We start from the raw sequence: 20,636 nt of genomic DNA on the forward strand, positions 1-20,636 counted from the left end.
GTCCTTGAACCTATGTACCTTGAAAATGTGTTATACATTATGACACTGTGGAAAGAAACAAGCATATCCATGTTCATGCTTCTGTCATAGCACACTCACAAGGGAAAAGGATGCTTGTGTGTGTGTGTGTGTATACATATACTCACCAGAACAAGGGGCTCTGAATCAACTAAGCAAGGTCCATAGGAGCTCAGAGACTGAAGCAGCAAGCACATGATCTACAAGGGTCTGCACCAAGTCCTCTGTGTATATATTATACATTAGCTTAGTCATTTTTGGACTCCTGACTGTGAGAACAAGTGGGTCTCTGACTCTTGTGCCTGCTCTAGGGATTCTTTTCCTCCTGGTGGGTTGCTATGTCCAACCTCAGTATGACAGTTTTTGCTTCATCCTTTATTTTGTTACTGTAGAATTTTAGCAGACCCATTGTTTCTGCCATGAATTCGAGTGATGGCACCTAGGCTTTGAAGTAACCTTTTGTAAATAGTGATTGTTGTCTTAGGTTTTATGGAGTTGCTTTTCCTGAAAGATTAACACACCCTTTGTGTAACTTAGTCTGGAACATTTCTGGTGAACCAGGAAATCTTGTATGGCTGAGAATTCCTTAGGTAATGTTTCCTTCAGACAATTCCTAGATCAGGTAAGAGATTTTGGTATGTGGAAACTGACTTGCCTTTTGTTTAACAATAAAGAGCCTCTGTAGGCTAGAGTGATGATGGCTCAGTGGTTAAGAACATTGACTGCTTTTCCAGAGAGGTCCTGAGTTCAATTCCTAGCGTGGCTCACAACCACCTATAATGGGATCTGATACTCTCTTCTAGTCTGTCTGAAGATTATGTATTCATAATAAATAAATTAAAAAAAAAAAGGCCTGCAAGGCAGTTAGTTCATCAGAGGCTGATCTGCCCTGCTGCTGAGAAGCAGTGTCTCTCCCTGATCATGCTGTGTACCTCAGAATCTCTTAGAAGCTGGCTTTTTGTTTTTTGAGACAGGATTTCTCTATGTAGCCCTGGCTATCTTAGAACTCACTCTGTAGACTGGGCTGGCCTTGAACTCAGTTCCGCCTGCCTGTGCTGGGATTAAAGGTGTGAGCCACCACACCCAGCTTTCTATCAGTTATTGGGGTTATCTTATCTGCCCCTCCCCCCCAACACTATTAGCAGCCTACTACAACTTTTCTACCACCCCAAAGTTTCTAAGTTGTGTCAGATGATTTTATTTTAGCAGCGGAACTGGTTGGAGGAACCAGCAGTGGCCATACTCATTACTACCCGACATCCTGGTGTGTCAGAAGCTGGAATGGCTATGTCTGTCCAGCATGAGATACTGTTCAGTCTGGACACAAACATGGCTCTAACATCAGGCAGAAATACCATGCTAGCCAGTTGTCGGGGGTGGGGGTGGGGGTGGGGAGTGAGCCTGACTTGGTGTCATCAGCAGGGAGAAATCAGAAACAAACATACTGAGAGTCACCTACTTTTAAGCTAAAAGTTGTCTGAACAAGAAAATAAAAGGCAAACAACATGGTTTGGCAAAGACTTTTAAACTTTAAATTAAAAAAAAAAAAAAAAAGATTCTTAAACAGAAGATCCAAAACTTACTTGTTTGAAGAAATATTAAAGCAAATAGTTAAAAAAAAGACCCAAAATGATAAAAATAGATGTATCCTCCATAAAAATCTGATCTAAACTATCAAGTCATTCATGGCTATTCAGTATCAGAGCATGAGGTGGCATTAATAAAATATAACAAAAAAGGGTCAAGATCCTGCCATTTCAGTGACGGCTTGCTTGCTTGGTGGCCAAAGCTGTCCACTACAGTGTCTGATCCCTCCACCTTCTGCACACAGCCAGGCCTTAAAGCTCTTCCTTGGTCCTGCTCCTCTTTGTGGCATGTTCATCGATAAACTTGCTCAAATGCTCCAGATCTCTGTTGCCACCCTCAAACTTAATTGGGTTCTTTTTGTCCCCACTGGGGGCAAAATAGATGGTGGGGAAGCCCTCCACCTTGTATCGGTCGTTGGTGATGTCATTGGCAGTAGCATCCATCTTGGCGATGACCAAGTCCTTCTGGCCCTTGTACTTCTTGCCTAGGCTGGTGTAGACAGGCTCCAGCTGCTTGCAGTGCCCACACCACGGTGCATAGAATTCAATGAGGACGTCCTTTTTGGGGTCCATCACAATGGCATCAAAGGTCTTCCCCACTACCACCCTGACTGGTCCCTTGTTGTTCTTGGGAACTGGCTGTGATTTGATAACTGGCTTTAGTTTTCCTGCCAAACACAAAGAGAGGAGGAGACGTCAGTACACACCACACCATGGATCCTGCTACTCTGTAAGAACAAGGCACAGAGGTGATTTGAATTACTGGCTACCAGAAGTTATTAGTCCCACTCACGGTGGGGAATTAGTCCCTGTAAAACTGGAGAGATGGCTCAGCGATTAAGAGCACCCGACTACTCTTCCAGAGGTCCTGAGTTCAATTCCCAGCAACCACATGGTGGCTCACAACCATCTGTAAAGAGATCTGATGCCCTCTTCTGGTGTATCTGAAGACAGCTACAGTGTACTTATATATAATAAATAAACAAATCTTAAAAAAAAAAAAAAAAACCTTCCCCAACAATGGGCAATATTCTATAATAAAACTATCTTCTATTCTCCCAGTCCCTACAAAGTCCAGTCTAACAGAGACACTGACCGATGCAGGAGAGCTACTGAGAGCTCTAGGACTGAGTCCAAAAACCCTGTGGGGAAAACATCAACTTTGTGATGCCAAAATTGAATACCCAAAATGGATAAGGGCTGTGGTATACTACCAAGTGGCCAGCAATGAGAATTAGGTGCTTTGCTCAGCCAGAACAATAAAGACCTGGAATCCCATAGCAAGTGTTCCTTGTGTTCAAAAGCTTGTTACAAAGAACTCTGAAAAGTTTCCAAGTCATACTTGCCCCTTTTCCTAAAAATAAAAGCAAAACCTATTAACTAAACCAAAAACAAATGAAAGGAATCATGAGGCACAGTGACACATAACTACAATGACAGCACTTTAGAGCTCAAGGCAGAAAAATCACAAGTTTGAGGCCAACAAAAGATACAGTGAGGCCCTGTCTCAAAAAGCAAAAACGATCAAAGAACAGAGAATCTGTCTTCATTCTCCCAAGCCTGAGGGAAAGGAGAGGGAAAACCTAGAGTGAGACTCCTGAGTACAAGTGGTGGGCAACAGAGAGGCTCCAAGTCAAGTTCTGAAGTCAGAGGCTTTAGCTGTACCCGACTCTGCATTATCGGGGATGGATCTGAAGGTGCCTCCTGGAATCCTCGTCTCACCATAGGCTGATGCTACTGAACGAGCCCTCATCTGGCTTTTGCTTTCAAAGCAAATACTAGAAGACTTGCCAAAACAAGGAAAAACTATCCTCCCAAATGTTCAAAATAACATTTAAATTGTCTCAGTTCCTCAGAGTTTGGGGGGGCATATTGGTCCTTCTTCAGGTTAAGTCAGAGAATGAGTTAGAGAGGACTTAGGAGTGGGAGGGGAGTAACAGGGACCTACTGCGCCTTTTCTGTAGGCTATGGAGAGATTAGGTGTCTCGGTGTCTTCCTCTATTGTGTGCAACCTTCTTTTTTAATCATTCATTCTTGACAAAGAGTTCTTTGCTGGCTTGGAAGTTCCAGGAAGTCACCTGTCTTTGTGATACAGACATGTGTGGCCCCAACTTACCTTTTTTGAAAGCCATGACAAATTCTTGGAGAGCATCTGAATCAAACTCCTCTGGCTCCATGGCAAACTTCTTCCCACTCTCATCTAGGATGGCTGCATTGACGTCCTCTCCACTCTCACTCAGTCCCAGGTCCTTCACCTCTGTGGCATAGTCTTCTTCATCAGCAATGGCGAATGTGTACTCAGGGAAGTCCTTGGCCACCTCTAGGACTTTGTTACGCCAAAACTGAGTAGCTGAAACAGACACAGGCTGAGGGCTAAGTGGCTGGGCACAGTAACTTTCGTGCCCTGGACTGTGAGACTCAAGATTCTGACACTAATGTTCTCTGACAAGACCCAGAGGGACCTCAACTGGACAGAAAAGGATTTCTGGTATTGTGATACTGTGTGAGCAGGTGGCTTAAGGAAAGAAATCCAACTAAGTCCCAGCAGAGCTGGGTGCTGGCAACCCAGCTCTGTCTGAAGAGAGAAGCTAGTTCAGCATCAGATCTGCTATATCATCTCTAAGACAGTTCTAGACTCTTTTTAACCATCTATTTTCTTCATTGTTTATTTTGCTTTCATTTTTATTATACTATAAGTAATATAAATATGCTATTTATATTATACACTATAAGAGTACACGTGTGGAGATCAGGGAACAATTTGTAGGAGCTGGTTCTCAGTCTACCATGTAGGTCCTGGGGATTGACCTCTGGCCCTGAGGATTGGCCATGTTTTCACCTGTTGAGCAACTCTCTAACCCTAGTTTTGACTCTTAACTCCCCTTTTGCTAAATCAGGAAGGAAAAAGCGTACTATACAATTCAGAACTCAAAATCTTATGCTATAGGCAAAAATATGCCCACTGACTTTAAGAGCCCTAGAGCAAGATTTCTAAAAGTGATAGCCCCCACCCTAGAAAGGCATTGAGGGTCTCTCACCAGTTCTGTAATCAAAGCTGAAGTCCACACTGTAGTATACAACCACCAGGGGGCGCTTGCTGTACCGCTTAGCATCGTTAGAAGTCTTCCTGTGGCCCACTAGGGGCAAGGCATGTTTCACCACATAGTCCTTAATGGCTGATGCCTCTGTGGAGCCCTGTTTCAAAGAGGGCATAGATGAGAGCAAGCACAATGAAAAGGCGCTTTAGCTAACATGCCTTCAGCGTCACTGTCAGGCACAGGTGTTTGTTTTGAAATGTTCAGGAGGGCCAGGTGAGCTCACTTGCCCCCCAGCCAACACACCTTCTTCTGACTGGAACTCCAAAGCCCAATGAGAAAAAACTGCAGGGTCTTAGACAGTAATCACACATGGACTGACAGCAGGTCTTTCTACATTCAGATAAGGAGCTCCACAGGAGCCCTGAAATCTATTTTACAGAGGTCAAGGTGAGATAAAACTCCAGCTAAAAAGTGGCCAGGCAAACCTCTGCAGCTGGCCACAAGAAGCCACACCTTTAATCCTCAGATTGTACTAAAGAGCAGCGAAGCCTCACATTACAATTTAGAGCCAGACAAAGCTACACGGTTGGCAAACTGCTCAACCACCGAGACCACCTCTTTTCCCTGGGGCTTAGCACACTGGTGTTTCAGACACAAACAGCTATACTTAACTAGGCTCAACACTGAACTCCTTTAATGATGGCTCATACGGTTCTTCCGGTGAGATGTTTTATCAGTGTCAAAGGAACCCAAGCTTACATGGCACCTAAAATATGTGTCAGAGTGACAGTTTCTAAGGGGACACAACTCAAGTTTTGGAGACTGGAGGTCCCTAGGGCTCACACTTAAGACTAAATCAACTCCTTTCCAGATACTGTCTCACAACCACCAATGTAGGTACAGCCACTGTATAGCTGAAGAAACTTGCACAAGCTTATTAACCTGCTTTCTCAGAGTTCTACACTTGTCACACAGCAGAGACAACACAATGAGCCCAGGGTCCCTGTATAGATGGGGAAGTCAGGGAGCCGATGGCAAAGCAACCAGGAAGCTGCAACAAGGCATAAGTTTTAGATCCAGGTGGTGAAGGACCAAATGACGTCTTTTGTCTTTTTCTTTTTTTTTTTCCAGAGCTGAGGATTGAACCCAGGGCCTTGATGCTTGCTAAGCAAGCGCTCTACCACTGAGCTAAATTCCCAACCCCCCAAATGAAGTCTTTAATCACATCCCCATCACCTGAGACAGGGTTCACTCAGGAAGCAAAACCAAGAGCAGGGAAGCAGCAATGGGCTGCAAACTACACGGAACTTAACCTTGTAACCTTTCTGGGCTAAGCATCCCTTTAAGAATGTGCTGAACTGCTAGGAGCAGTGTGGTCTCCAGGCCCTGCATTTCAGAGGCAGAGGAATCTCTGTGAATTTGAGGCCAGCCTGTTCTATACAGTGAGTTCCAGAAAAGCCAGATACACATATTGAGACTATTTTGAGAAAAATTTTAAAAGATAACATACCAAGGTACTCCTGGCAAGCCTCTGGGGATAAACTACTATCCTATCCTTATGTCTCCTTCAATGCCTGCCCTTAGATCTATATTAAAATCTTTCCTTTTAAAATAAAATTTCAACTTCACCTCAAAATCCCAAAAACCAACCAACCAACCAACCAGCGACCTGGGCCCTATCCTGGGAGCACAAACATATGAGAGTAGTGTGTGACCATGAGGGTCTACAGTCTTGCACAGGAAAGAAACCAATGGGTCTGCAGACCATGCCAGGAATGAGAAGGATAAGGACCAAATACACTGTGATCTTTCTGAGGTTGTGTGGTGCTTTGAGGAAGAAGTGCCCCCATGGGCTCATGTATTTGAACGCTTGGCCACCAGGGAGTGACACTACTTGAGAGGGATTAGTCCTGGCCTTGTAGGAGGAGGAAGTTTATCACTGCGGCTTTGGGGTTTCAAAAGCTCAAGCCAGGCCTAGTGTCTGATTTTGTCTGTGGTCTTTGGATACAGATGTAGAACTCTAAGCTTCTTCTCCAGCACACCTGCATGCTGCCATGCTTCCTGCAAAGATGAAAATGGACTAAACCTCTGAAACTATAAGCCAGCCCCAATTTTAGAGCTGCCTTGGTTGTGGTGTCTCTTCAAGCAACAGAACACTGACCAAGACAGAAGTTCATAGCTGCCCACGTGGTGTTGACTGCTTCCCTTCCCCCAATTCTTTCTTTCCTCTCAGTGTTTTGCCACTGGGAGTGTTACTGCTGCTCAGGGGAGGCAGACTGCAGTTCATGATGCAGCCTCCAGGTGTCATTCTCTGAACCAGAAGAGATAACTTCTGAGGAGCTCTGGTCCTCCAGCTGGGGGGGCAAAAGGTTCCTTGGAGTTCCAATCTGGCTGGAACAGCCAAAGTGTTATAGCTCTCAGGTAGCAGGAGCCTTCTCCCACTACCAAAGCAGCACTAATGCAGCAGTGGCAGCCCACAGCAAGCAGCAGCAAGAAACAGAACCACCACTAGAGCTGCCTGCAGGAAGCAAGCAGCCAGCTGGAGTGGCAGCTGCAAGCAGGGCATGTGGGGGTGGAAAGGCACCAGCCCAGCCTGCTAGGTCAGTCCAAAACCTAGAGATGAATGCTTCGCCAGGAGACAAAACTCTAACCCAGAGTGTTACAGTTCAATAAAAACAGCCACTCTCAGACAATTCTTGGTGAAGTAACTCATGTACTTTATTCCATATGGATAGGGACCTTATAAATATTTTGGGAGAAGGGTGTGATCCAGGGGTAAATGCTTACCATTGGCTCAGCGTGAGATGTTAGGGATGCTCTATTTGTATGGGGAAGGACTCCAAGTGTTGTCATGGCTTCTCAATGGTTATGTGTTCTAGGACAAGTAGAGCTTGACAGGGAGCTAGCCCCATGCCTACCGTTCTCAATTCTGACATTTCCCAGGATTTTGGCCTTGCTCAATCTTACTAGTTCTTCTGTCTGGTGGCATGGTCCAGTTGCCCCAGAGGGTCTCATAAAAATCCAGAGCTCAAACACCAGGAGTCTCAGCACAATGGGACCAGCATCATTAGAGAAAACTACAACACACCTACTCACTGATTGGTTTCCTATCCTCTACCCTGAAGCTTACAAGTGGGGTGAGAAGAAAAGGCTGGGAAAGATGGGGTGAATGGAAAGGAGTGGAACTCTTCTAGAATTAGAATAAGAACCTTGGCCTTTTTGGATGAGGTGTATCACTGGGATGGGTTTTAAGACTATGAAAGCCAGGCCCAGTTTCTCTGCCTCTGGATGAAGATTTACCTCTCATCACCTGCTCTGATGTTTGCTGCCTCTCACCATGCTCCCTGCCAGGATGATAATGGACTAAACCTCTGAACCACAAGCAGGCCTCCAGTTAAGTACTTTCCTTTTTCAGAGTTTGGTGTCTCTTCACAGCAATACGAACAGTGACTAAGACAGGTAAGCCACACCCAGTAGGCAGAGAAAATTCTCCACAGTTCAAAGTCCAGATGCTGTGCAGGTCGAATGTCAGAACCTGGCATGGTACAAGTGCTTCCAACCTCTGACGAGCCCTCACTCACCTGAACATCCATCACATGCATCCTGGGCTCATACTTGGACTGGAACTTCTCAGGCTGCATCAGCACCAGTTTCCCCAGGGAGACTTTCAGGAACTTAGCTATTTCAGTGCTGAAAGTGTGGTGAAATTTGTAATCTTCTCTCAGGGTGTTAGCTGACAAATTAACAAAATATATTAAATCGATTAAATAAGTTTTATGATCCTCATTGGTCAAGCAAGTGCCTGAAGTGTAAATTCTGAATGGACAGTATGCAGCTCCTAAGCACACAAAGGAACCAGTTATAAAGTTCAGCACGAAGGCAGTGTCTAAGTGTCCATCTCTCAGAGAACATGCAGGTAGCACATACTCTTAGGACCTTACCCAGAGGTTCTGAGCTCTCCTCCTGAGATTAAGAATTCTGCATTTAGCTAAAGCCCTGGTGTACTGGCTGGTTTTGTTATTCAACTTGACACAAACTGGAGTTATCACAGAGAAAGGAGCCACCCTTGAGGAAATGCCTTTATGAGATCCAGCTGTAAGGTATTTTCTCAATTAGTGATCAAGTAGGGAGGGCCCAGCCCATTGTGGGTGGTGCCATCTCTGGGCTGGTAGGCCTGGGTTCTACAAGAGAGCAAGCTAAGCAAACCAGGGGAAGCAAGCCAGTCAGTTAATATCCCTCCATGGCCTTTGCATCAGCTCCTGCTTCCTGACCTGTGTGAGTTCCAGCCCTGACTTCCTTTGGTGATGAACAGCAATGTGGAAGTGTAAGCTGAATAAACCCTTTCCCCCCCAACTTGTTTCTTGGTCCTGATGATTAAGACACCTGGCTAGGCTGGACTTTCCCTGGGCAAATATTTCTTGATTAATCAAGAACAGATGGTAGTTAACTAACCAGTGAAGACCAAAAAAACATGAATTAAACTGAGCTCTAAAGTTTTGACAAAACACCAGACTGAGCTATGTGTAGCTCTTATCTCTAATCCCAGCATCTGGGAAGCAGCGGTAGGCAGATCTCTGTGAGCTTGAGGCTAGTCTGGTCTACACTGTACAACCAGGGCTACATAGAGAGGTCCTGTCTCAAAGCAAACAAGTCAGCAGCTTGAATTGAAAGCATGCACAACCATTGCTATGCCACAGAGAGATCAGCACAAGGTGACAAGTGACACGCTGAAAGGGCACTTAGTGATGAAGTAGACTACACTAGTGCTGTGTGAAGGGGGCAATGAGGAAAAGGTGGTTAAGGAAGATCCTAAGACTCACAAACACTGGCCTGATGGAGTCAGTCTGTGACCAGACTGAGAAACTAGCAAGAGCCAGGACCTTTTTCAGGCCCAAGTCAGAGGTGTTGTTCCAAGGTCTGAGCTGTTCTTTCCAGGAGAGGAGGAAGGCAAACAACTTGAATTAATGTGATTGTGAGATGGGGGAGTCGGCACAGTTGGTCTCACATTTAGCATGTGATTATACACTCCACCAACTATGCTGGCCACAGGGACCTGCCCAACAGCCCAACCAGGGCTGGAGAGCTTATGCCCTCACGTACTCACTCCCTTGGTTCTTCCATCAAGCATTTGCTACACCAATGCACTGTTAAGAGCTCTTGCTGTTTTTGTGTGCTACACTTTGAGTCCAGGACCTCAAGTACACTAAACAAAAACTCAACTATTATGCTAATTTTATGCAAAAACAGCCGACTTCCCCAAAGCCTCAGGAGTCTGGCAGGGCCATACTCACCAGCATCCTGATACTGCAAGTAGCCTGGGTCACCGACTCCCTGAAAGACTCCAAGGATGACTACATCATCTCCATCCTTCAGAAACTCCTGGACCTGCTTCAGGGTCAGAATCTCCTTGGAAGGAGGTCCAGACTGCTCAACCATGTAGTCAACAATTCCTAGGAGCAGAGCACATGTCTGAGGGAGGTCCTTGAAGCTGACCACATCCTCCAGCTCCCAGCTGTACAAAGGACATTCCCTTTCCACACACTGTGAGAAAGGCAGCAGCCATACCATATTTCTCTCGTGGACCATTGTAGTCAAAAGGCCTTCCTTTGCGGAATATTTTCAAAGTGGGGTAGCCAGAGACATCAAACCTCTTAGCCAGGTCTGTCTGTTCGGTGGCATCAACTTTGGCTAAGGGAATTGGGGGAGAGCGCTTGCTGAGCTCCTTGGCAGCCTTCTCATACTCAGGGGCAAGTTTCTTGCAGTGTCCGCACCTGCCAAAAGGAAGTCAATTCCATCAGGCATCTGTCCCACATGAATTCATTTATTAGCTAAACGAGGTACAGAAACCAATCCCACAGTCCCAAGGAACTCAGTTACATCCACCGAATCTTGGAATGTCTCCTCGGTGAGAATGATGAGACAGGCCCCACAGACATGCTAAATTGTTAGAGCATGAGATTCCTGTCATTGCCATTCACATCCTAGAGGCCTGTGTGTGTAGACAGGAGCAAAACACACTGTGGTAGAAAGACAAGGACAAAAGCAAGAGAGCCAATATCCTAAAAAGGGAGAAGATTTAGGACCTGGGGGCTGTCAAAAATATAAATCAGGAATGGCTTCATTGAGGAGGTGACAGCTAATGCTATTTTGGCCTTTATCTCACATTAAGTATAGACACGGTAACAGGTTAGCTGAGAGGTAACAATGTGAATGACACAGAGACTTAGAGTGTAACAAATTCTTAGTCTTCAAACCAACCAGAGCAGGAGATGAACAAGAGCAAGAGGCACTTGCAATTAAGATCATGATTGACACAGACTGTCAAGGGGCCAGAGCAGCAGAAGAGCACATGCCTATCTGACTGGCACCCAGGTTTATTTAACCTTTGGCAGCACACACACCACCATGCAAAATATTAATTAGTTAATTAATTCCACAATCTATACCATGAGACCCTGATAACTTGTATCTGCTCTTAGGTTCTCAGGTCCCCCTAGTTAACATAAAAACTGTCTTCTCCACATCCTTGGGAAACTCAATTAATTAAAGGGTACAACATGTAAACTATCTGCAAGTAAAGGATAACTCTCTTCTTAGGTACCACGAGCATAGGAGGTGCTTAATGAGCCTGCTAGGTGCACAGTTTGCTACACAGAGCTCCTGAGTGGTCATTGTGGAGACTGGAATGAAATGTCCCGTCTCCCATTTGAATGCTTGGTCCCTTTTTGGTGATGCTGCTTGGAGAAGCTTAGAGGCTCTAACCTTGTAGGAGGAAGTATGTCACTAGAAGTGGGCTTTCAGAGTTAAAAAGATTCCCACCATTTTCTACTTTGTCCTCTCTGCTTCGCTCTTGTGGGCCTCAGCTTCCTACCTCTGCTGCCAGGCTGTCCGCTGCCTTCATATGGACTCTTATCTCTCTGGAACCATAAGGCCACACAATCTCCTTCTTTTATGCGCTGCCTCTGTTATGGTCTTTCCTCACAGCAAATAATAGGAACAGTCATAAACCAGAATGGTGACCCACTAGTACAATGTCATGTCCCACCTACAATGTCAGGCCCCCTCTATAGCAATGTAAGGACTGGCATCTCTTCAGCACTGGAGCTGGGTTACGAAGGTGCCACTGGCTTGTCTGCTCCCCCAGGGCACTACATTATTTCCTTCCTTCTCCTCCATTTTTTTTTTTTTTTTTGGCCACCCCTTTGTGTTGTCATTGCATCTGTATACCCAATAAGGAATAGATATAGTGGTTTTTGCTGCAGAATCCAGAAAGCCACAAGTTTGGGTTCACACAGGCCCTGCCCAGAGCCAGGGCAGACTAGCCCCTTGCTATGCATCAGCCACAGCCTCTGCCTGCTGATTCTAAGACAGCAAACTTCTTTCCCTTGCTGACACTCTGGGGCCTCATCCATGCAGACACCTGCGGGCACTCTTATTTTATTTATGCATTTATTTTTGATTTTTTGAGACAAGGGTTCGCTGTGTAATCCTGTCTTTCCTGGAACTCTCTGGAACCATAAGGCCACACAAATTCTATAGTGCAGGCTGGCCTCAAACTCCCAGAGAGCCATCTGCTTCTACCTCCCAAGTCCTTGGATTAAAGGCTTGCCCCACCACCCTTTAGCCCAGTGTTCATAGCCACAATTCATAATATAGACTTTATTCTAGTCTAAGTGACCCATGCAAACAAATGCTAAGTCTGCTCAAAAATCAAAGCCCCTGGCTAAGGAATGAAGAATTTACCAAGATGGTGCCACAGATTATTTCCTGGGAAGTCCAGAGGCTCTCAGAGTTATAGTCATCTCCCTACAAGTATTTTTCCATTCAGGTAACACATGCCTGAAATTCCAGGACCCAGGAGGTCGAAGCAGGAGAACTGCTCCAAGTTTTTAGGCCTATCTAGGCTATATAGCAAGGCCATCTTAAGAAACCAAAAAACAAGCTTACAAGATGGTTCAGCAGGTAAAAGTACTTGTCGTGCAAGGCTGACAACTTGAGTTCAATTCTCCAGAATAAAAGTGGGAAGAGAGCAAGTATTCCGCAAAGCTCTTCTCCTACTGCCACACACACTAATGAAGTTTAAAGTAAGGACTTGCTTCCTTCCATATGCATTCCTCCTGTGATTTCCCTTATAGTCCCAGACTGCTGCCTCAACCTTGCTTTGCATTAACCTTGCTGGCTGTGCACTGCAACCTTTCACCAGTGCTTAGCAGAGTTCTGGACACTCAGTATCATAATTTCATGAAGCTGACTGTCAACATACCATGGGGCATAGAACTCCACCAAAATGATGTCTGCATTATTTACAACATCGTCAAAGTTCTCTTTAGTCAATGTAAGAGTGACTTCAGGTGGAGGTGTCCAATCAGGCTGGGAAACTTCTCTGACTTTGGCAACAATTTCTAAAAAAAATAAAACAACAGAAAACCATGAGACTGAATGGATGACCAGGATGTCCTCTGAGCACCTGCTCCAGTGCTTGCTGCCTCTCACTGTGCTCCCAACCATGCTGATGGAATAAACCTCTGAAACCCTGAGCAAAGTCAAGTACCAATTAAATGTCTTTTCTAAGAGTCCCCATGGTCACTGTGTCTCCTCACAGGATCAGAACAGTAACTACACAGATACATATTAGTCAACCCCGCAGCATGTATAAACTATTTACAAGCTTAATCACATACATATTAGCACCAGGTCACAGGCATCGTGAAATGTGGGCAAAAATCTAGAAAATTTCAAACAGCAGAAGCTCCTACTGCTTGGCCTGCAGCAGAATCACCTGGGAATTGCGCCTAGGGACTGGGAAGATGGCTCAGTGGGAAGTGTACCTAGGGGCCGGTAGGATGGCTCAGTGGCTTGAGGCTCTTGTCACCAAGCCTGAACACCTGAGATCAATCCTCAGGACCCATATGGCAGGAAAACCAACCCCTGCAAGTTGTCCTTGGTCTTCATAGATACACTGTAGCATGCCCATAATCACCATACATGCAGATTAAAAAATGTAATAGTTTTTCATTCAGAAATGGAGTCAATAACTGGAGCAGAAAATAATACATTTTTAAAAATAGAGACTAGCCAGGCTAATGGCACACATCTTTAATCCCAGCACTCAGGAAGCAGAGGCATGGGGATCTCTATGAGATCGAGGCCAGCCTGGTCTAGAAAGCGAATCCCAGGACAGCCAGGGTTACACAGTGTGACCTTGTCTCAAAAATAAAAAATAAACAAAAATAGTTAATATAAATAAATAAATAGACAGATATATCTGGGCCAAAGCTCCAGAGGTAGCGTAAGGGTAGCATATTTACGTATCATGTGAGTTACTCTGGTTTGATCCCCAGCAGAAGAAATAAATAAAAATAAAAAATAAGTGGTTCTTAGGACAACGACTGTAAACTGTCCTTTTTACTACAGATATCACCAAGAACCAAGGAGACTGCACCCACACACAGAGGCCCTGAGCCAGTTTACCAGGAAACAACCATTATGAAAATCACTGGGGAAGGAATGAATGGGATGGCCAAGGGGATGGAGGGGCCCACTCTAGCACATGCAGCTCTAAAGGTTTCAAAGCAGGCTAGAAAGCCTGGTATCAAAGCTGGCTGCCTATTATTTTTTTCCTTCCTTTATATTTTTTCAAGTATGGATGCGTATTCAAAAGAGGGTCAGCTCACATCCTAGAGCAGTGGTGTTCCTTAGGTACCATTCCCCAGCAGCTCACATCCTGGAGCTCACCTTCCTGGGTCCTGGAGCCGTCATAGTCAACAGCCTGTCCCTTCTTCAGGATCTTGATGGTGGGGTAGCCACTCACATCGAATTTGCTGGCCAACATGGATGCTGAGGTCGCGTCAATCTTTGCAACAGCAATGGGAGGATCATTATCCTTCAAAGTACTGGCAATTTTCTCATATTCTGGAGCAAATTGCTTGCAGTGTCCACACCTGAGAAATTTAAGAAGAAAAAGAATTACCTACATCCAAAGAGACTGAAATCCAAGCAAGTCATTCAAAAAACAGAGGCTTTATTGGAACGACTTGTAGTTTAGATACCATACACACAACAAATTGCTTTTGCAATAAAAAAAGACGTAAAATAGCTGATATATAAAATACAAATAAAACTTCAAAACTGCTAAAAGGATCACTTACCTTCTAGAAAGTAATGATTTTAAATCACATACTAAATAAATAATGTGAGATCACCTCAGAAGTGAAACAGAGAGTGCACAGAAGGAAAAGAACAGAAGGAAGGGACTATGAAATGCAAAACAGCACAAGAGAAGCGGGAGGAATTTAACAGTTCCCATGCACGAAAGCATGAAGGGTAAAACAGGAAAAGAGCTCTGTAGAAAAGAACAAAAACAAGATGACAACATAACCCCTTGGCCAGCAGCCTGCACCTGGAGCTGCCTCTGCCAGCCTGTTCAGAAACTCACTACTATTCTATGATGAGTGCTGATGGGAGGCTACCCAATGCTAGTCTCCAGTTCCCAACACCTCGACATCAAGGTGAAGTTCTAGATCTGGTGAGATGGCATGGCAGGTAAGTCACTTGCCACCAAGACTGAAGATCCCAGTTCTAGACCCTGGACCCACAATGGTTGGAAACATGACTTCTGCACGTTGTCCTTACTTCTACAAGCATGCTATAGCACACGCACAAAATAAAATAAAAAAATCAAACAAAAAAGTAATAATAAAATACAGAACTGTCGAGCTGCAAGAGCTCGTGCTTACCACGGTGCATAGAACTCCAGGAGCACTGTATCTTTGTCAGCCACAAAGTTATCGAAGTTTTCATCGTTTAGGACCCAAACACCATTTTCTTCCTTAACTTCCAAGTCATCTTCATCTTCTTCATCTTCCTCCTCGTCGTCGTCATCCTCAATGGGATTTTCTGAATCTGAAGCATCTGACCAGAAAATACCCACGCTGGTTAGGAAACTCAGGACTTTCTCCTTTACAACTATGCCAAAGGCCCAAATCTTAATTAAAATAGTCGTGGTGGCTGTGTATCCTTCCTCTAGAGACCCTGCTCCACCTCTGTACACTAACCATATGGCTACTTTACATTCTGAGTAGGGACATAGATGTAGGGTCGGCATGCCATGAAATCAAAGCCCACTCTCCTGCCATTTTCCACAATCTCAATAAACCTTTCCCAGGACACTTTACTTGCCTGTCCCCTCTAAATGTGCAGATACCCAAGATTTACTCTCTGGTACATACATAAATTCTACTTCTGAAATAGCTGTTATTTCATATTCTTTAAAAAGAGCCCACAGAGCTGTTCCTTCAGGAGATGGCTGGAAGAGAAGCATGTTTTCCTTAGAAAGCCAGCCTTGAGTAATACTCTGAGAGGAAGAGACTTTGAAAAAATGGCAACTTTACAGACTCAGGGAACCATCGCGTATACCCACAAAAAAACTATACTGGGTTGGAAGCAACACACTGCCCCTCCCCACCCCGCACCCCCAGCCCCAGGATGCAGGAGTGTATTCCTGTGTTAATTTTTAATTCGTTCTTTCTAAACTGCAGATACAACAAAGCATGAGACTCTGGGGCTTCCCTGACTAGTTTCTCCGCTGCCTATCATGGCGGTCAATGGATCATGTGCAACAAGCACACTATTCCTTTCTCCCTGAAGCCAGAGTGTGTCAAAGGGCCAATTCTTTTTTCAGGAGCTCAGTCAAGAACACTGCCAGTTACTGTCTGGAACTGAGTCCACTCAAGGCCTGAAACCTGTTACCAGGATCCTGGAACCCCTGAGACTTGTGGAATGTATTAAGTAACCCAATGCTGGCTCTATAATTGTGGGTACATGGAGACTCTTCCTAGCCCTCCGTGTTTCATCCACACAGCCCCCACATTGATCTTCCACAACTCTGAAGCTCTGGGGTTGTTGGGTTAGCTTTGATCATGATTAACAGACTTGACCAACCTGCAAAATCAATATAAAAATCCTAGCTCCCTCTCACCTCTACTACTCATCTTACTCATTTTCCCCCACTCCATGACATTTCCTGCATCGTATACCCTTTCCTCAACTGAGGCCTACATTCTTCCTTTGTTAGATGTAAGAGAAATAGCTCTAATATGCCCACTTTCAGAGTAAAAACAAAGCTGGCTTGTGCTTTTCTTGCCCGTTGCTTCCTCCTTCTGGGCACCATCAAAACAGGTGTTGAGGACAGAGAGGAATTAAGGGGACAGGCTCTCAGGTATTCAGGAGGAGCAGAGAAGAGATGATGTGGGTCCCTGACTGAGTTTGACATTTGACAGTGCGAGGGCTCCATGATATGTGTTTTTTGGACAACTCCATAGGAAACAGAGAACAGCGTCCTCAACAATGTTCTGTTCACATCTTTCCAGAATGATCAGGAACCGGGGAGACGGGGAGGGTAAACATGTCGCACCAAATATAACAATCCTCTGCTCTGTGGTGCTCAGAAAACAGTGCCTGGTCTACTGACATACTTTGAAAGAACCAGAATTAAGTCATAATACACAGCTTGTGGATATTAGTGAAAGCCAATTGGCTGCTGTCCCAGGAGGCTGGTGTCCAAGCTTATTCTCTTACTCTCAAATCAGGCTGAATTCACTCTCGATCGAGACTGATAATCTATACCATATGTACTGACATTCACACCAACCAATCCTTGAGGGCCCTCAACATTTGACACTAAGTTCACCGAGCTCAATGCTGCTGGTACTTCAAGAGCTTTGCCTACTACAACCTAACAGGAAGCACCTACTGGCCAATGCCAGGACTTCACGGACCGTTACACAAGTAGCCCACTAATCATAGTGGCTTTCTAAAAGACAAACTGAATCGGTCCCACTCCCTAAGTGATCTGCTGGATGGAAGGATGCATTGCAACTTCTGCCTGGTGGCCACCACATCAGTGCATTTAGGAGGCTGGAGAAGGTAGGTAGGATTTATGGTCATCCACATTCATCCTGGCTGCAGACTATTTGTTCTAGTCAGGGACTAGAGAGAAAGCATGAAATTTTGTGCCCCCTTCAAGCTAGGGAACATGGCTAGGAGAGGAAGGGAATCTGGATAGTCCACCCAGTTACAGGAAAACTTATGTGTACCATGAAAGTAACCTAGCCTGGCGGTGGGAGGCATACCTCTCTCTAATCCTGGCACTCAGAAGGCACAGGCTGGAGGATCTCTTGAGCTCAAGGCCAAGAGATCTTGGAACAGAGTGAGTTCCAAGATAGTCAGGGCTATACAGAGAACTCTTATCTCCAAAACAAAACACCAAAAAAACAAAAACAAACAAACAAATATAAAGAAAAGAATCAGAATAAAAAAATCAAAAAACCTGAAACCATGCATGCTTGGTTATCTCAAATTAAACTTTTAAAATTTTAATGTGAGATTTTGTTTCTGAGTGTTTACCTCTAGGTTTTAAGTTTTATTTCTAAGATCTCGGGTAAGTATGTGCAAATGCGTGCAGGTTCCCAGAGGCTCCGTCCTGGAGCTACAGTTACAGGTGGTTGTGAGCTGCCTCATGTTTGTTGTTGGGAATCAAACTCAGGTCCCCTGGAGGAGCAGGAGACACTCTTTTTTTTTTTTTTTTCTGGAGCTGGGGACCGAACCCAGGGCCTTGCGCTTCCTAGGTAAGCGCTCTACCACTGAGCTAAATCCCCAGCCCCGAGACACTCTTAACCACTGAACCATTTCTCCAGCTCTTGGGGTTGTTTTTTGTTGTGATAGAGATCAAACTTAGGGTCTTGCACATTTGAGGTAACTGCTACACCACTGATTTTCATCTCTAACCACTAGTTTTTTTAACCCTATCTACCTCCCCTTGATTGAACTTCACTTTTTTTTTTTTTCTTGGAGCTGGAGACCGAACCCAGGGCCTTGCGCTCTACCACTGAGCTAAATCCCCAACCCCTGAACTTCACTTTTAAAGTCAAACATTCTAGCTTAGAAAGCAGATCCAAACCTTTCGAGTACCTAAAGGGATGTGATCTTTTTCAGCATAAACCAAATGAAATGTCTCATATCCATCTTCACACCCTGTCTACAACAACCCCGATGAGCACACTGCATCCCTGACCAGGCCTCACACTGGTAGTTACTTTCTGTAAGGATAGCCCCACTTCTTCATCTTCCTTGCCAAGGAGAAGCTAGTACTGGCTGGACAGAAGACAATCATCAGGCCAGCATCAAACAGTAAACAGTGAACAACAACAAAAAGAGAAAGTTAAGTAATGCTCAATCACTATAGATGACCCACCCTTTGCAGTGCTGGGGATGGAATCTGATACCTTGCACATATTGGGTAACTGATTTATCACTAAACCACATCGCCTGAGGACAGCCTGAGAGGGCTGTCTTTGGCCTAGACACTCCAGAGATTCCTGGGTTCACCAAGAACAAACTTTCCCCAGGAAAAGCACCAGTGACCCAAGGCCTTTGACATCCACTCACACAGGCCTCTGAAGAATTCACACCACCTGGCATTTGAACCCTTGCACGGAGGCAGGCAGAGCTTTTGGGTTCAAGGAAGCCTGGTCTATATGATGAGCTCCAAGCTACATAATGGACCCCTAAAATAGACTACGGTCTCACAACCAAGTTTTTTTTTTAACACGTTCTTAAAGTATACACTCAACTACACTGGTTTCATGTGCTACCCACAAAGTCTATTCTGCCATGAAAAGTAAAAAATTTGCTTAAAATGCAGAGTCTGCCTTCTTTCTGTTTCAATATATTTTGGGTCTCGATAGGAAATGAGCACTCAGTCAGCAGTCTCTTCAATTTCTACTCTTTCCTACCTGGGCAAAGACTCATAAATCAATGATCCACGTGAATCTTACTCAACCTAAGAGTATAAAGTTCACATTCCCCCTACACGCTAAACTTTAAAAATGGGGTTTATTTATATTAGACTAAACCTAGTAGGCAACAAGTTAGTGGTTAGAAGGGTAAAGGAAAGGTGTCGATCAGACCAGTTCTCTAGGAACAGTGGTTTAAATAGTACTTCCTAATTTCAAAGTTCTTATGTTTTCGATTAGAGGATTTGGAAAAAAATGGGTGCAGAAATAATGTCTAGGAATTACATATACTGTTCCTACTAGAGTACATGCATCGCCAGGCTCAACCCTCAAAACCCTGTGCAGCAACTGGCAAAGAGGCGCTGAATAAAGTGTTTGTATAAGGAATGGTAGCACCAGTTTACACAAAAGACAAAAACAAAGCCTGGGTTATTCCTACTTCTTGATATAGATGCCCAATATCTGCGACTGCCTCTACCAGGTCCTATTAGCGGCCATCCCGCCTACCCGCCTACGTCTCGTTTCTAAAACCGGTTTTAGAAAGTATTTCCTGGAGAGTATTCTTCAGGAAATTTTACTCGCCAAAGCGGCAAATCTCGAGGGTGAAGAGACCAGTTGCGAATCAGGCATTTGGCACGTCCCTCCACGTCCTAGTCTCGAGTAAAAACTCATGAGGCCCACACCCCTTGCTTGGGCACTACACTGAAACTCCAGCAAGTTCGTTGCTCCTGGGTCACTAATTCCGCAGAGGTGTGAGCGACGCACCTTGTCAGGCCCCAGCAAGGTTTGCAACCCACCAGAGCTGCTCCCACCCAGCTCCGGGCCGCCCACTCACTCACCTTCGTGCGCATCTTCGGCGCTCGCAGCAGCCAGCAGCTGTGTCAGCGCCAAGAGCAGGACCAACAGCCAAGCTTTCCGGAGCTTCATGGTAAGGTGCCGAGGGAGGCCTGCAGACACCCACCACAGCGAAGCACTCGCCGACCTCCCAAGCGACGCTGGAGCGCACCAAAACCTCCAGGAAGTTCAGCCCGGTGATTGGTTAGAGGCAAGGAAGCCGCAGGCCGTCCAATCCCCGCACGAATCAGGGCGAGAGCCGTGGCGCCCCGCCCACACCGGCCCCACCCCGCAGCCTGAGCCTTCAGCGCTGGCGCGCACCTCGGCTCTGCGTTTAAAACTCCGAGCCTTAACGTGAGGTGCCCCCT

The 20,636-nt window shown here is 45.3% G+C and overlaps 1 protein-coding gene across 1 annotated transcript; it reads right to left on the minus strand.

The window, feature by feature from the left end:
- Positions 1–1,527: 1,527 nt before the first annotated feature.
- On the minus strand, positions 1,528–20,577 carry Pdia4 (protein disulfide isomerase family A, member 4). Its single transcript, NM_053849.2, is given in 10 exon segments — positions 1,528–2,272; positions 3,721–3,954; positions 4,643–4,799; positions 8,224–8,375; positions 9,934–10,092; positions 10,208–10,413; positions 12,906–13,044; positions 14,378–14,583; positions 15,379–15,553; positions 20,274–20,577. Coding segments are annotated over 10 exon segments (1,932 nt in total). The 5' UTR covers positions 20,362–20,577; the 3' UTR covers positions 1,528–1,856.
- Between the last annotated feature and the right edge of the window lie 59 nt (positions 20,578–20,636).

This window comes from Rattus norvegicus, chromosome 4 (genome assembly GCF_021556685.1).
Source record: "Rattus norvegicus strain SHRSP/BbbUtx chromosome 4, alternate assembly SHRSP_T2T, whole genome shotgun sequence".
Taxonomy (NCBI): domain Eukaryota; kingdom Metazoa; phylum Chordata; class Mammalia; order Rodentia; family Muridae; genus Rattus; species Rattus norvegicus.